The sequence below is a fragment of the Thamnophis elegans genome, chromosome 4 (assembly GCF_009769535.1).
Source record: "Thamnophis elegans isolate rThaEle1 chromosome 4, rThaEle1.pri, whole genome shotgun sequence".
In the NCBI taxonomy this organism is placed as follows: Eukaryota; Metazoa; Chordata; class Lepidosauria; order Squamata; family Colubridae; genus Thamnophis; species Thamnophis elegans.
This window is the reverse complement of record NC_045544.1, coordinates 57,518,935-57,536,440: the sequence shown is the minus strand read 5'-3', so window position 1 is coordinate 57,536,440 and position 17,506 is coordinate 57,518,935. Positions and strand designations below refer to the sequence as shown.

At 35.1% G+C, this 17,506-nt stretch overlaps 1 protein-coding gene across 1 annotated transcript in view; it reads right to left on the bottom strand.

Annotated features, from left to right (window-relative positions):
• Window positions 1–17,506, bottom strand: part of ARID1B (AT-rich interaction domain 1B) — a 307,767-nt gene that overhangs the window by 96,460 nt on the left and 193,801 nt on the right. The window contains 2 exon segments of the mRNA XM_032215107.1: window positions 1,840–1,929; window positions 2,592–2,717. Of these exon segments, the coding sequence (XP_032070998.1) occupies window positions 1,840–1,921 (82 nt within the window). The 5' untranslated portion in view covers window positions 1,922–1,929; window positions 2,592–2,717.

Below are 17,506 nucleotides of genomic sequence, written 5' to 3'. Positions count from 1 at the left end.
AAGCTTTGTGCCACACCAGGAGGCTGAAATTGAAATTTCTTCCCCCCCACCTTCCCCCTGTTGGGTACATTGACAACTGGACTGCTTCTCTCTGCCTCCTTTTCCAGCCAAAAAACATGCTGGCAACGGCAGTGGCGACTGAGGGAACCGGTTCGGGGGCATGGCCAGGCTGCTATTACTACTGGTTCGGAAAGGTACGCCAGATTTTTACTACCTATTCGGGTGAACTCTGGCTGTGTGTCAATAAAGTTCAGAACTTCAAAGAAATATCTGATGTTTTCTCTGGAAATAGTGGATGCATGTTCAAGATGATATCATGGAAACTGGTTGACCTTCTTCTTCTTTAGCTTAATTTAGAACTTGCACATCAAAAAAATCAATTCATTATCTCTTTTACAGTCAGCCCTATCATATTTTCACTGTTATAAATGAGCTATTTCATCTCCTTCTATCAATAATGTAGCCAATTTGACTTCTGTGTACTCCTTCTGGTGTTATTCATAGTATTCATTTTTGTTGTTGGAAAACTGCATTGGCAATGACAAAAAATCATTAGATTGTCAGAAACTGTTGTTCTACTTCATTTCCACTTCTTAGGCAATACAGTCAAACTACATTTTCTTCTTAATGTTTCCAACTTTGGCATTCCAATATCCAATCACAAGCATCACATCTTGCTTCCATTTTCTGCTGATTTGAAACTGAGCTCGATCATCAAACTCGTAAGCTTCCTTTTCATTTGCATCAGTAGTTGAAGTATACACTTATCCATGAAATCTAATCAATATTTGATCACTGATTGCAATGTAGCCAAGTACTGTTCTCGCTGTACTCTTTTTAACTATAAGAGCAACATTGTCCCTTCTTTGTTTTTAAAGACTTGAGTAGTAAACAATGCAATCTTCTGATTGAAAATATCCAATCCTTAATACTCCAAGCTCTTCCCTAGTAGCATGTTGAGTGTTATCTGACATGAGCAGCACTGCCCTAACAGTGATTTGATATTTCCTATCCATATGATTTTCTTGATAAAATAAAGCTGTGGTTTACCACTGCCTTCACCCACACACTGCCTTCGCTTCTGTCACTAAAGTGATCTTTTGCCTCTAGCATCTTCCTATATTGTTGCTGTCCAATATAGGTACCATTTCCTCTGCCTGGGCTTTTTGGATTACCCTGAGTAACCCTGCTGAGATTTTGTATTTTTGTCATATACTTGCAGGTTTCATCGCTCATCCTGCCCATGCACACACCCTCCACTCCACAATGAGACAATATAGCAAGACCATGATAATTTACTATGGTATTAAAAAGCCTTATTCAGAAAAGATTATTCCTGGTGTGTTTGAAATTTGACAAAATACAATGCTGGCACTTTTTGAGAAGAGAAAAGCAAGAATATTCATTTCCAGCCTGTTAGCTCCATTCCTAGTTTTTAAAAAGAAAATAAATGTAATGGCCTATATTCAAAATCATAACAATACTTCCTTACTTTGAAAACTATGGGAACTCTTGTTTGAAAATGAGCTGACATTTTTATCCCACAGAGACTACATTCTAAGTCAGATATTTATAAATAATGTTTCCTAAAATCCAGATTTTAAAATGCCATAAACCATCTACAAAGAACTTCTGATACAGAGTGTTTTCAGAACAGTAAGGTCTTTTTTTAAATAATCTTATAGACAATCTTTTTAAATTTACTCTTCCCTTGGGAAATTGTTCTTGCTGAGAAAAGTTTACATAGAATTTCCTGGTTCTAATAGGCAGATTAACAAATTTTGCTCTTCTCTTCTTTTATTTTGTTATGCTCCACAGTTATTATTTTTCAACACAAACCTCGATCCTGGGGCATTGGGGATTGGCTCAAGGCAGGATGGGAGCTAGATTCTGATTGGGTACCAGGAGTCTGTGATGGCATCTGGCTACCTGCAATATACATGGAGACAAAAAATAAATGACTTATTCCTAACAAGGAAAAAGAGGTAATAAAAATTATACAGGTATTCTAAAAAGTGGTACAACGACTGTGCTAGATACAGTGAAAAATGTAATATCTATTTCAAATATACATTTTTCTTTTATATAATCCATGGAAACATGCACAACATATTTAATAAAAAAGCATCCTGAAATGCTTTATTTTGTACCAAGCCTGTTTTCAAACTTATTGACATAATTCAGTTTATAGCTCTTGAAATATATATTTTAGGAAGGAATTTACAAAATCCAAGGCGGCTGAACAGTGGGATTCATCCTATTAGCTTGCACTGGCTTACAGCCAGGAAAACATGGACAGCTGCCAACCTTAGAACCAAAGATAAATTCTATCTATGTTGTTTGGGGAAAAAAATCCACTGAATCAATGGATTTAATGTTGGTGCCAAGATATAACACAGTAATAAACCAATACATATCTAAAGCCTGTGGTGTGCACTTTGTTATCCAAATAAGAGCTTAGTTCATAATTTACATCTGGTAAAAAAAACAAAACTAGCATGCAAATTGGAATAGGACCGAATCCAAGTCAGTGTTTAACCAAAGGGAACATGACTTCATAAATAGCAACACAAGCAGATTTACATCTTGACCTGAATATCTGCATAGCTGTGGGCAAAGTGCAGACAGAAAGCTTGGTTCAGCATCGTTGTATCTATGAGGCGATTTGGGTTTGCCTTCTTTTCTCCTCTTTTGTTTCCCCCTCTTACAATAGTCACCTAGGGAGGGATGGAGAATCCAGATCAGGGTTTTGTTTTTATATTTTTACTGTACTGTTTTCCTATTGAAAATCACTCCTGAACTGCTTCACTCCTGTGGGTTGGCTCCTACCACCAATGTAATGAACCCTTTGGTTGGAATGAAGCCTGCATCTACCTATAGCTCCTTGCTTGACTTCCAAATCTGTTCTGGAAAACTGGGAGAACTTTGAAAGCAGGTTTAGGAGTTATGTGGAGGGGAGTTGGAAGGGAAAATCTTGCCAATTAGAAGACTGCTAGAGCAGTGAATGATTATTTAACACAATAAGGAAAACAGCTCGCCCAACTATACTGCCCCCCAGATGTGATCAGAATATGACTTGTTACATAATTATTAACAAAGCCCGTCATAAACTGCTGGCAAGAGGAGTGACTACTTTAATAAGATATTCCAAAGCAACTGTACTGTACTACCCCACTGTACATATTGTTAATGAGTCTTTAAATTGATATGCAGGTTTCAAAAATACAAATACCCTTTGTTTGGAGTGGCTGATAATAATCAAAATCAAGGCAAGCATGAAGGGAAAATTTAATCACATCCACCATTGCTAGGTCCTAAAGAAAATCCCTCTTGTAAAGGTCCTATTTCTATTAAAAGGCAATCACTTGCCAGTCATCCCAACCACATTTACAGTCAGGGCCCACAGCAATGGAGGAAATTTATTTATTGATTGTTGATTTTATATCCTGTATTTCACTTTATATACCAAGGTGATTTATAGCAACCAAAAATGTAAATGATAGACATACAAGTAAAAAACAATACAATTACAATCAAGGTAAAATGAAAACCAGCACCATTAAAATAGAAATAAATTCAAATAACAATTATTTGGTTAAAAAAAGGAATCCTTATTTCCCTAAAATTGGGGAGGGGGGGAGGCGCAAGAGAAATCCCTTTCCTATATAGGCAGCAAAGGGATTTTTAAACAATCTTTTCCTAATGACCTAAATCATGGCTGAGCAATCTTTTGCTTGCCTGGGCCAAACTGAGTGAAGAAGAATCGTCTTGGACCTCATACAAATATATATAATATAGTTAATATACATAGATAACAAACTTCCTTTATTTTCCATATTTCTTATTATTTTGCGGGACCAGCTGCAAAAGATTTTGCAAAGTTTTCTGCAAACTAACTTTCCCTTTCAGTAAATCTATTTGATATGATTCTGAGAATTTGTTTTCCAGGTTGTGAAGAGCAACTATGAACTTAACAGCAGGCCATCTATATTAATGTTACAACACATTTAAATGATTCAATAAGCAGGCATTGTAATCTGTAAACTATAAACAGTTCATGTTAAGAACCAACTTAGATGCAAATGTATTGTGTCACACTCTGATTATCAATTCACTATGGAATGTATTCCTTTAAAAATAAAAGTATTGATTTGAAAGCTGAGGCTCTTATGAATGTAACAAACATTTCAATATAACACCTCCTGATGGTGACCAAACAACTAGGTTTTTGCAGGTTTATTTTAACATGAAAATATATTTCTCTGTAGAGTGAAAGCCTGCTGGTTCTGTAAAATGCTGAGAAAAACTTGAATCTAAATACATGCTACCAGCAATATAACATTTTGCTCTTAACATTCTGAATTCTATATTTCTTCTTGAATTCTTTTTAGTGGTTCTTATTTGGGCTGAATTACTGACCTAATAAACTAATAAACTAATAATAATAAACAAGGTGGCCACAAATAATATAATCTGTATTATATATTTTGTTCAATTTGGTTAAATTGAATTTTAGGAAATCTTTCTGGGATACTAGGAATGAATTAGTTAACATCTCATTCCATACATCTGTATATAGTTTAAATAGCTATTAAAATAGAACTGCAGTAGCATGGGAAAATACTCTCAGTTATCTCATCACAGGGATTACTTAGACAAATATAGATATAGTAAAAGTACCATTTAACGGACCTTTGTTGACTGGACTTCAGATACATTGAAAACATTTTTGATTTATCTGTTAAATAATATTTACATCATTTATGTAAATACCACAATACATTGATGCAAATAATTTGAATATAATAGATGCTCCATCAGCCTGAGTGCTACATTAAATCAAGATATGAGGGTTTTTGGAAACTAGTGTCAAACTCTTGGCAGCCCACAACAGAAAGAAATATTCTTCTTAGCTTTGTTAAAACAAGAATAGATTCAAGTTACAGAAATCTTAGCAACTGGATAATTTTCACTTTCACAACCTGATATATTCTTAAGACATATTTTCCAATCTTTTCCTAAGGGCCTCTATATGAAATGATAGGAGGTGATTTTCTTATTCGTTAAGAGTACAATGTTCAGTGGACCTGGGAAGTGAACCCTCTCAGGCTGTGAAACTATCATTACACCATAACTGTGAACAACATAGTTCAAATGGTAGATAAAGCTAATCATTCAAAGCATTTCCAAAGGCAAGTCATAAAGTCAATTGCAGAATTTTCCTATCCTTCCCCTTCCCCCCCATAAGCAAAGAATATGAAATATTTCTTTCTGTAAATCTCATGTGAAGTTTCTCCTAGCCCAAAACATGATAATCAGATGTTCTCAATTGATATTGTGAGATCGGGGCTAAGGATAAATAGTTGTAAAGGCCTTTTTCTCTTTCCATACGTTACATGATGCATCATTTACAAAAAATAATAATCAACCAATTGTTTACACAATTGAATTTCAAGGAGAACTGTTAGAATGATATAGAAGAAGAGATCTATAACTATAAAATAGCTGAAAAGTATTTTTGGCAATTATTGGCAATTTGGACAGAAACTATTCGAACCAAAAACCTTAGTGAACAAGATGTGTCAAGAATTCTAATGAATGATATATCCCAACATTATGAGGTAGTTTTGAATATATTGCTTATATGAATAGGATAAGTCACTTGTTGGTCTTTAAGGTATCAATCAATCATATTTACAAAGCTACCTCTTTGGAACCTATCACAGATTTACTGAAAATAGGCACAGCAAAATTATTCAAATACTTTTTAAAAATTGACCTATGTGCTTACAATATATACAAGCTAGAATGTATAAAGGTACTTCAGATTTATGTTGGAAATGCAGAAAACATAAAAGGTCATTGTTTTTATATATGACAACTGCTGCATGATGATTATATGCACAAAAATGGAAAGACTCTGAAATACTCACAACTGAGGAATGGCTGGTAAAGAAGTCAGCAGAGACTGCAAAATTGACTTGTTTTATTAGAGAAAGGATAATAACTACATTTGTTAGTTACTCAAAAATTCTGGACTATTCTGCTGTAACAAGAAAAAATGAACTTGTGATTTATAGGTTTGATGATTAGAAATGGTAGATTATAGAACTTCCTGTGGTGACATCACCGTGCTTAGAGTGGAGGGAAGGAAGCTCTCCTAACCTCTAACTCTAACTTCTTCGTTTGGGCTCTTTTTTGAGCACTGTTGATCCTGAAGGGACCAACAGATTTAAGGGGATACTCTGTAGATGCTGGGTTGATAAGGCAAATCCTCCTGCGGATAGGAGAAACCCCCTAAACGGACGAGGAGCTATCCTGCCTTTTGGTTAGGACTGGAGCGATGGCGACCGCATAAGAAGGGAGCGAATAGACAGAGAAGCAGTGGAAATTGGATACTTGTTACTATTGCTGACAACCCAAAGAGGAAGGCAACGCAAAACTGGTAGAGAGGGTGAGCTGGAAAGAAGAAAGCGCCGGGAGAGAAGCTGTTTTTGCAGCTCAATTTTGCCGAAAAGAACTGGAGCAGAGACGCTGAGACGCTGGGACGGAAGGGACAGCCGGAAGAGGCTAAAGGAATTAGCCACAGTGAGAACAAAAATCCGACATGGACAAACAGGAGTGGAATGGAAAATAATATTTGCCGAAAAGATTTGGAAAGCTCAAAGAAGAGGTTGTTTAACAGTCGGGTTGGTACACTGAGTTCCTTTTCTTTTTCTGCTCACTCTTCCTTTTGCTGCTTGTTGAATTTATAAGTATTTGACATTTATTTGTCTCGGAGCTTGGAACAGTGCCAGAGACAATAGATAGAGAACTGTATTGGAAAGAGAATTTTGCTTCATGGATATTAACAGTGAGACTGAGGAAAGGGTGACACCTAGTGGATTGTAAATCCGAACCCTGAAATCTGATGTAAGAAAATCTCTGATGACATAAGCTGATATATATATATATATATATATATATATATATATATATATATATATATATATATATATACACACACACACATATATATATACATACATACATACATACATACATACATACATACACATACACATACACATACATACATACATATACATACATACACACACACACATATATACATACATACATACATACACACACACACACATATATACATACATACATACATACATACACACACACAGAGACTAATTACTAGGATTGAATGCTTGTATAATTGATAAAATTGAGAGACATTTATTGGTATAAGATAATAGTGTAATATATAAATCTATGATATATATTAAGTAAAGACCAAAAACCAAATAATCAAATAGGATAGAATACTACATAGGAATGTTTAGGGATTGAAATGTGATATTAAGGACAGTTAATTATTGTTGAATATTGAAATATACAATTATTTATATCATAGATATTACTGACAAAGTAGAAGTAAAAGTAAAACTTATATGCAATTGTGGGAAAGGATAAATAGGGGGATAAAAAATGGCAACTTCAGTAAAATTAGTGAAAAAAACTACACCCAATGTGATTTCAGCAACACCCCCCCTCCTCAAATCAAAGATCAATTGAGAGTGCGTTGGGGTTGGAGAAAGGTGAAAAGATGGCAGAAACAGCGGGACCAGCTCCAACGATGCAAAGTATGCAATCAATCCTCCAGATGATACAAGAGACATTGGCGAAAAGCCAAGAAGTGACAACTACTAATCATGAAGAAACAAGGAGGAATCATGAAGAAATGAAAAATGAAATGGGAGAATTGAAAGAAACTATTAAGATAGTAGATGACAAAATTGAAAAGATAGAGAAGGTCTTAACAATCAATGAACAGAAAATCCAGTGTATGGAAGAAAAAATAGAACAATCAGACCTGAGGATGGAAAAAAATGGAATTGGAATATAAATAACTTAATAAAGAATTAGAACTATCAATAATTCGACTGGAAAATGAAAGAGCTGCATTCTACCTAAGATTCCAAAACATACTGGAAGAGAAGGAGGAGGACATGAAAGGAAAAGTAATTAAAATTTTCACTGAATCTCTTTAAAAAAAGAACAAGAATTGAGAGGAGACATTGATGAGGCTTATAGGGTGCACACTAATTATGCCAGAAGACATGGACTCCCGAGGGAAGTGCATGTAAGATTTGCTAAAAAAATAACGAAAGATGAAGTGTACAAAAAAACCAGAGAAGAGACAATTACTTTACAGGGAAAAGAGTTGATCACGCTCAAACAGATTCCACGAAGAATTCGGGAACAACGTAGGCAGTACCAATTCTTAACAAACCAGTTAAATAAAAACAGAATAATGTACAGATGGTTGGTACCAGAAGGGGTTCTAGTATCTTGGCAAGGAAAAAGATATAAGATAGAAAATATAGAAGATGCACATAAATTCTATGAAGAATTCTGCAAGAGGGAAATAGAACAAGGAAGCAAGGAGGAATTGGAAAGTGGAGGTCAAGAGGAAGAAACACCAGAACATAATGAAAGAAACAGGAGAGAAGAACAGAGGCAAGAAAGAGAGAGAGCAGAGAAGGAACGCACGAGAGGGAAAAGTCAGATACAAACCAGAAGTAAAAAAAAACCAACCCCAGTTAAAGATGGATCAAGAAACAACAATTATCTCAATAAATTTGAATGGGCTGAATGCATCAAAAAAAGAAGAGCCCAGATGTTTAATAAAATAAGAAGGTTAAGAATGGTGAAATCAACTCAGGATGATAGCTGGCATATAGACTATAGAACGAAAGAGAAAAAAGGAAATGATATGAAATTATATGGGTTTGTGGAAATACCATCCCCAAGAAAACACAAATTGAGATTTAAAAGAGACACCTATAACAATAGAAAAATTAAGGGAGGGAAGAAGGAAGGAGAGGAGGAAGAAAGTAGAGAAAGGAGGGAAGAAGGAAGGGAAAGGAGAGGAGGATGGAAGGAGAGAAAGAGAAGGAGAGATAGTAGGAAAGGAAGAGGAAGAATGGAGGAGAGGTAAGGGAAGAAGAAAGAGATAAGGAAAGGTGGGTGGAAGGGAGAGAAAGAGAAGGAGAGGAGGGAGGAAGGGAGAAAAAGAGAAGGAGAGAGGGTAGGAAGGGGAAGAGAGAGGGTAAGAGTAGGGGAGAGGTAAGGGAAGGAAGAAAGGGAAGGAGAGGAGGAAGGAAGGAAGGAAGTAGAGAAGGAATGGAGAGAGAAAAGAAAAGAAAAAGAAAATAAGGTGGTGTCATAACAGACGCTTGGGATGGTAAACAATACAATCTCTTAAATGGAATAACAATAGTATAAGATTGGCAAAGAAAAAGAATAACCATGTGAATGTATACCTAGAATTGTATGTAAGAGAATAAATGATAGTAAGAATATATAGCACATTATAGATAAACAATATTTGGTTATAAATAGCTAAGTATAAATAAATATAGAATTATACATAAAAATGGATAACGAATAAAGAGACCATGAATGTAAGATAGAAAGGTATAGAAAGGGAAAACACTAACTGCAAAGAAACCGATACGGAACTGTTGTATGATATATGATGGAACTTCTTGTTCCTATGTTGTCTTAAGTCATGTGTTTGTTCTTGTTGATGTGTTTATGTGTGTAAAATAAAAACTTTAATAATAATAATAATAATAATAATAATAATAATAATAATAACAACAACAACAACAACTCCGCCATTGCCGGTCCCAAGCCCGGATGAGAAAGGAGGAAGGTTGGGATCAGGTTGGCATCTGGTCCCGTAAAAAAAACCCCGCCAACCCATACAATATGGTGAAAAAAACAAATAAGAATTCCATACCGCATCGGTCGTCGCGCGGGTTAACAAGGGCCGCGGCGGATGTTGGGGTCCCTGGACATCCGTCGACAAGTGGGCTACAAGTGGACCAGCCAACAAAACGACAAAAATATAGTGCAGATGAAAACCGTGCCATAATGGCCTGTTACTACAACTCAGAGCCAGAAAAAAGAGGCTATTTAAAGCGAATGTATGAATTATGGAAACAACAATATCCAGATTCAAATGTTAGTGAACAACGACTAGCAGATCAAAGGCGATTTATTATACGGAATAAAGTGTTTAGTGAAGTTGAACATGAGGAAATTCAGGCAGTTTTGCAAAACCCAAAAAACAATATCACAAGCGGAAAGAACTGATATTCAAGACACAACTAAAGACATTATAGTAGAACTCCCAGAAGAAGCTCTCGGTGAGGAAATAACATCACCACCACTAGAACCAGTTATCACTGAACCAACTGATGAACTAACTCAAAAACAAAAAGAATTGAAGGATAAGATCATGGAGCATTTTCTGCTTAATGAGGAAAGGCAACGTTTACCATCACTAAAAACTGTGCCGAAGAAAATTTTGGCCCCTATCATGAAAATGGTTAATGCAGTGTTTTCAACAATTGAACCAGGATCCATCTTGGAAACAAACCAGTTAATGTACAGCGCAGCTGTAATAGTCACTAATGAACTAGGCATTAAAATTAAAGTACCTAGTCATACAACAGAAAAAGCATCAAAGCCAAAGTGGAAAATCCGTTTAGAACAAAAAATCAAAAAATTAAGGGCAGATGCTAGTAACTTAAAGAACATGCATGAGCAACGGCTTAAAAACAACAAAATCATAGATAGGCTAATCAGGAGATATAGATTGGATACAAGAAACATCAATGAAGCTGTAGAGATTGTAAAACAGCAGATAACAGCAACAGCTAGAAAAATTGAAAGATATGAGGCACGAATCATCCAATATAAACAAAATCAGCAATTTCGATCAGACCAACGGCATTTTTATCAAAGTCTTAATGTAAATGGTGACACCAAAAGTGAAAAACCAGAAAAACAGGCCACAGTTGAATTCTGGAAAGAATTGTGGGAAAATGCAAAGGACTACAACAAGGAAGCAAAGTGGATACATGACTTTGAGAAAAGCATTGGCAACAAACAAATGCAAGTATTAGAAATAACATCTGAGATGGTCAAAAATCGAGTTAAAAAGGTAAAGAATTGGACATCACCTGGAAAGGACTAATTACATGGTTTCTGGCTCAAATATCTGACCAGTTTACATGAAATATTGGCCAGGCAACTGAATGAAATTTTACAAAAGGGCCAAATTGATGAATGGTTGACAACTGGAAAAACATACTTGATTCAGAAAGATGCAACTAAAGGAACAACACCTGAAAACTATAGACCAATAACATGCTTGCCAACAACCTTCAAATTACTCACAGGCATTATTGCAGATAACATGATGGATTATTTGGAAACAAACAACATCTTGCCAGTAGAGCAAAAAGGCAACAAAAGAAGGAGCAGGGGCACAAAAGATCAGCTTCTAATTGATAAAATGATATTAGAAAATTGTAAGAACAGAAAAACGAACTTGAATATGGTCTGGATTGATTACAAAAAGGCATTTGACTCACTGCCACATAGTTGGATCATAAAATGCTTAGAAACAACTGGCATTAGCAAAAATATTACATCCTTTACTGAAAAGGCAATGAAACAATGGAGAACTGAGTTGGCAGTAGGGAATGAGAGCTACGGAATGGTTAATATCAAGCGAGGAATTTTCCAGGGTGATTCACTTTCACCTCTTCTCTTCATCATCGCAATGATCCCACTATCAGTAATCTTAAAAAAAATGAAATTAGGCTACCAAACAGCCAAAAAAGCTGAAAAAATTTCGCATTTACTATATATGGATGATTTGAAACTCTATGGAAAGTCAGAAATAGAAATCCAATCATTGACAAATACAGTCCGAGTATTCAGCACCGATATTTCAATGCAGTTTGGCATGGAAAAATGCGCCACTGTATCCATAAAAAGGGGCAAAATCACTGCATCTGAGGGAATTGAAATGCCCAATGGCCAACTAATTAAATGCAAAGAAAATGAAGCCTACAAATACTTAGGCATTCTGCAGTTGGATAACATCAAGCATGGAGAAGTAAAAACTATTGTCAGACGAGAGTACACCAACAGAGTTAGGAAAATTTTGAAATCTAAATTGAATGGTGGAAATACAATCAAGGCCATAAATACCTGGGCAATACCAGTTATAAGATACACAGCTGGCATAGTTAACTGGACACAAGCTGATTTGGATCTTTTGGACCGAAAAACCAGGAAACTAATGACAATGCACTACAGTTTACATCCACGTGGTGATACTGATAGACTATATCTGCCCCGAAAATCAGGTGGCAGAGGATTATTACAAGTGAAGCAAACAGTTGAAGAAGCAAAACATGCACTGGCTGATTATTTAAAAGAAAGTCAAGAACATCTATTAATCGAAGTAAAGAACAAAAATCTACTGAAGGCCCAACAGACAAAACAAGAATACAGAAAAGATGTGATAAAATCAAGAATGGAGAGTTGGCAGAACAAAGCACTGCATGGTCAATTTCTGGAAAAAATAAAAGATAAAGTGGTCAGGGAACAAACTTGGTTATGGTTAAAAACAGGTACATTAAAGAAAGAAACAGAGTCACTAATCCTGGCTGCGCAAGAACAAGCTTTCTGCACAAATGCCATTAAGGCCAAAATCTAAAAATCCTCTGATGATGCCAAATGCAGACTTTGCAAAGAAGCTGACGAAACTGTTGATCACATACTCAGCTGCTGTAAAAAAATCGCGCAGACTGATTATAAATTGCGGCACAATTCAGTAGCACAAATGATCCATTGGAATTTGTGCAAAAATTATAATATTAAAACAGCAACAAACTGGTGGGAACATCAGCCTGAAAGAGTCACAGAAAATCAGATGGTCAAGATCTTGTGGGATTTCCGTATACAAACCGACAAAATACTGGAGCATAATACACCAGACATCACACTGGTTGAGAAAAATAGAGTCACAATCATAGACATCGCAATACCAGGTGATAGCAGGGTCGCCGAGAAGGAACATGAAAAAATCGCAAGATACCAGGACTTAAAAATCGAAATTCAACGACTATGGCACAAACCAGCAGTGGTAATTCCAGTGGTAATTGGCACACTGGGTGCTATTCCAAAAGCACTGGAATTACATTTAAAACAGTTAAAAATTGACAAAATCACCATCAGTCAAATGCAAAAAGCCGCACTGCTTGGATCTGCACGCATATTAAGAAAATACGTTACGACGTCCTAGGCCCCTGGGTGGGGCCCGACTAGTAACCAATGCCAAATCCGGCGAAACAACTGGCCGCTGTGATACAATTGTATAATAATAATAATAATAATAATAATAATAATAATAATAATAATAATAATATAAATTGCGGCACAATTCAGTAGCACAAATGATCCATTGGAATTTGTGCAAAAATTATAATATTAAAACAGCAACAAACTGGTGGGAACATCAGCCTGAAAAAGTCACCGAAAATCAGATGGTCAAGATCTTGTGGGATTTCCGTATACAAACCGACAAAATACTGGCGCATAATACACCAGACATCACACTGGTTGAGAAAAATAAGGTCACAATCATAGACATCGCAATACCAGGTGATAGCAGGGTCGCCGAGAAGGAACATGAAAAAATCGCAAGATACCAGGACTTAAAAATCGAAATTCAACGACTATGGCACAAACCAGCAGTGGTAATTCCAGTGGTAATTGGCACACTGGGTGCTATTCCAAAAGCACTGGAATTACATTTAAAACAGTTAAAAATTGACAAAATCACCATCAGTCAAATGCAAAAAGCCGCACTGCTTGGATCTGCACGCATATTAAGAAAATACGTTACGACGTCCTAGGCCCCTGGGTGGGGCCCGACTAGTAACCAATGCCAAATCCGGCGAAACAACTGGCCGCTGTGATACAATTGTATAATAATAATAATAATAATAATAATAATAATAATAATAATAATAATAAAGAAATGGTAGATTATGGAAAGAAGTGAATTATGTTTCGCACTAAATAGGCCTCATTCTTGAGTAGGACTGCCATTTAAGTAACTGCAACCAAGTAGATGATTCCTTACACTGTTACATTAATCTAATTGTTACCGTCTGGGATTTTCAGCTTCCCATAGGGATATTTTGGATACAGAGATTATAATATTACAATAAATTGTAATAAAATACCTCTACATTCTGGCAAGCTCTTGAGGTGAGGCAGAGAGCATAACCAGAGTAAGTACTATTATAAAATCTTTAATGCTCACTATTTTTTCTCCAAAGTTCACTTAAGAATAAGCAAGTCTCATCAAAACAAAACACTAACTTTATTTTTTGATGAGATGATATATTTCTGCATTAGAATGAACACAAGGCAAATCCAATGATTCTCAGCTGTGACCAAACAGTAATTTCTTGTAAGAGGCAATACAAAAGTTCATCCCAAATATGTCTAAAATATTACTGATACATATTCAAGGAAATTTGAAACATGTTTCAATGATCTATCATAACACACACTACTTCAATACAAAACTGTAAATATATGTATTGGAGTATCTTAATCTTATATTTAGCGCCTAGCATTCACAAGACTTATGTTGCCTTAAAACTAAGCATACCAGCTTGCCTAAGACTTGTAAAAAGATATATGGGAGAACTGAAATTCTTTAGGATTCAGTACAACTATCCACAGTTTAATGGGCTCAAAACAAATAAGGCATTAACCCTACATGGAAATGGAAAGATTATAATGTGCATGTATCTATAGTAAAAACAAATATAAAATTGATATAATTACAGATTGTTAACAAAATTAATAAAAAGTATAAATTCAATAAAACAATATAGATGGCCTGGTCATGACACTGTAGAAGAGGAGATAGCAAATTTGTTATGTAATTCTACCGCAGGTTTAATATTACAGTATTAACCAAGTGTAATCATGATGAGATTGTAGAAAATAAAATTTATTATGTCATCAATTGTTATATGCTTTCTGAAGCAATATCAGAAATTATACTTGATCACTTTCCGTAAAAATATCAGATCTGGACTGCAAAAATCCAGATGACCATTAGATATCAGCAAAAATGAAGCATTTTCTGTATCACTTTGCCTCTACCCCTTTTTTGTTGGGTTGTTTCGTAGCCTAGAGCTGACAACCGTAACTTTCAGAACCTTCTACAATTCTGGCATTTCAGTAAGGATTTTAGTAACTGAAATGAATAGACCCTGTTTTAACTTACTTTAGATCATCATCAAATGATATAATGATGGTTATGTAGCTTTGAAATACCAGCATTTGCTTTTATTTCCACTAAAGCAATTTCACCTTACAGAAGAAAACACCTTTGATCTAGAAGCTGAAAAACCCATTACAACTAAATTAATGTTGGCAGCCAACAAATTACTTTGGTTTATTTGTTAGCCTTTGTCTTAATTCAGCAGCACTGTTCTTATATATTAGTGGTTCTAGGCAAGGATAGCAGTCGATTGGCATTTATATTTATTGGTGCTCTTGCCACTAATATAATGGAACCAGAAAACATCCAAAGAACATAGTACAAATTACATGGGCTATTATATAAGTGAACAAATAGCTGTTAATTGTAGCAAGTTATAAATGTTTTTTTACAGATATATTTTAAAGGTTTTATTTTACTTTATTGTTTCATGCACTAACAGCTGATCAAATACAGTATTTAATTGTTATACCATTTTAAAAAGATTTCTTTTTTTTAAATAACTGGAATATTCTTCACTCATTCTTAATTTTAAATGTAGATCAATTACTATTATAACTTAAAACATGAATATAAGCAAAAATGTATTATCTAATTACCTAAATCACCTAATTTAAATCTCAGAATTAGAAAAAATGAGTATGGATCAGGGGGGAAATGCTACAGGTTCAGACCGGTTTGCCTGAACCGGTAGTAAAAAATGCCACCGGTTCAGCCAAACCAATTGTTCCGATGATCAGCTGTGTCACACAAATTATCCTACTTTCTAGCGAATCTAAACCATGCGGCACAGTTGTCCCCCCCCCCACTGTTCTACTTCCTTTTGCAGACTCAGAAAAGGCTTCTTAATCCTTCTTTTTTAGTGCTGCGCAGTAACGCCTGTGGTGTGCCTACATGCATGTGCACAAACCATGCATGCATGTGTGAACAAACCGGTAGCGAAGCAAACTGGTAGCAGGTTTCAGAGCATTTTATCCCTGGTATGGATGCATATGTTTTCATTTTTAAATCAGACTGTGTTTTGATTAAAAACCACCATTTGACTGAAACTATTGTTGGTCCCTGGCTTCTTTGGTTTTGTCAACAGCAAGCCATCCTGTATGAGACAGAGGAAAAAATCAGATCAAAAAACAGTAGTTTCCTGAGACTGATTTTCTCTCACTTGGATTTTCTTTCTAAATATATAGTGTTTTTACTTCTGACCGTAACTTCTAATTTTTGTATGGCAATTTAAAGCACTCTAAATAGGAAGTAAGACAATAACAGCAGTAATAGCAAACAAGAAAAGTATTATTTCTTTTATTATACTACATCCTCAGTGTACTATAAAAGATTAAGATTAACATATATATTTAGATAGACATTTCTCAATGTCAGGGAACTTTTTTTTTAAGGACAGTTACTTTAGGGCAAATATAAACAAAATAGTTGCATCTTCTTAAGAATTAGACAGTCAAGCATTTCCAGAAGTACATTTAATCAGAAGATCACTGATTTTGGCACATTGTTATTGCTGTCAACAGGCACATTAGAAACTAAAAATGCTAAACTGTTATTTATCTTTATAATGATGTAAAACATAACACTGTTTGGTATTTGTCAGTGCTAATATAATCCTGTTTATTTTACAAGAAAGCAACTGCCTGAGGTATTTCAATTTTTCAGACATTTTCAAAATTTGCATTAAAATAGGCAGATTCATAAATAGGTAGAGTCAAAGATGGAAATTGTTATCATTTTTGTGGAAATGCTACTGTACTTTTTAATATCCACGATAGTCAAGAAATTAGTGCAGGATTGCCTTAATTTCAATGGATTTCAGTATTATTTTACAGAATGAGAATGTATGCTTGTTCGGAAATGTCACTAAAGTATTTCCATGAGATTTAAAATAAATACCATGTAGAGTTTTAGCTGTTCAAAAACATGGAATCTGCCACTGCATTCTTGGCTAAGCCTAATGAGAAAGACTATATTTTGTTTGTTAATGTCCAGGAGTCCAGCAACAGTTTTATTATCTGTTTTCAGAGTGCTAAAGGAAAATACTTTTTCTTTTCAACAATTTCTGTACCAAAAAGTTAAGTTTTGATCTGCAAGCTTTAAAATGTTCTAATCATGATAGCAATTGTCTTTTTTCCTTGCAATTCACAACTAAGGGGTCTAATTTCACTATCACATCTGTTAAAAATGCCAAATCGAGCAGACATACTGTTTGATAATTGGATAGTGTCTCTGTTCCTTGAGTCAATGAAAGCTTTGATTTCTGGCAAAAGTGAAAGAAATCAATACATTATTTTTGCTGCATTAACCCATTGGATTTCAGTGTACATGAAC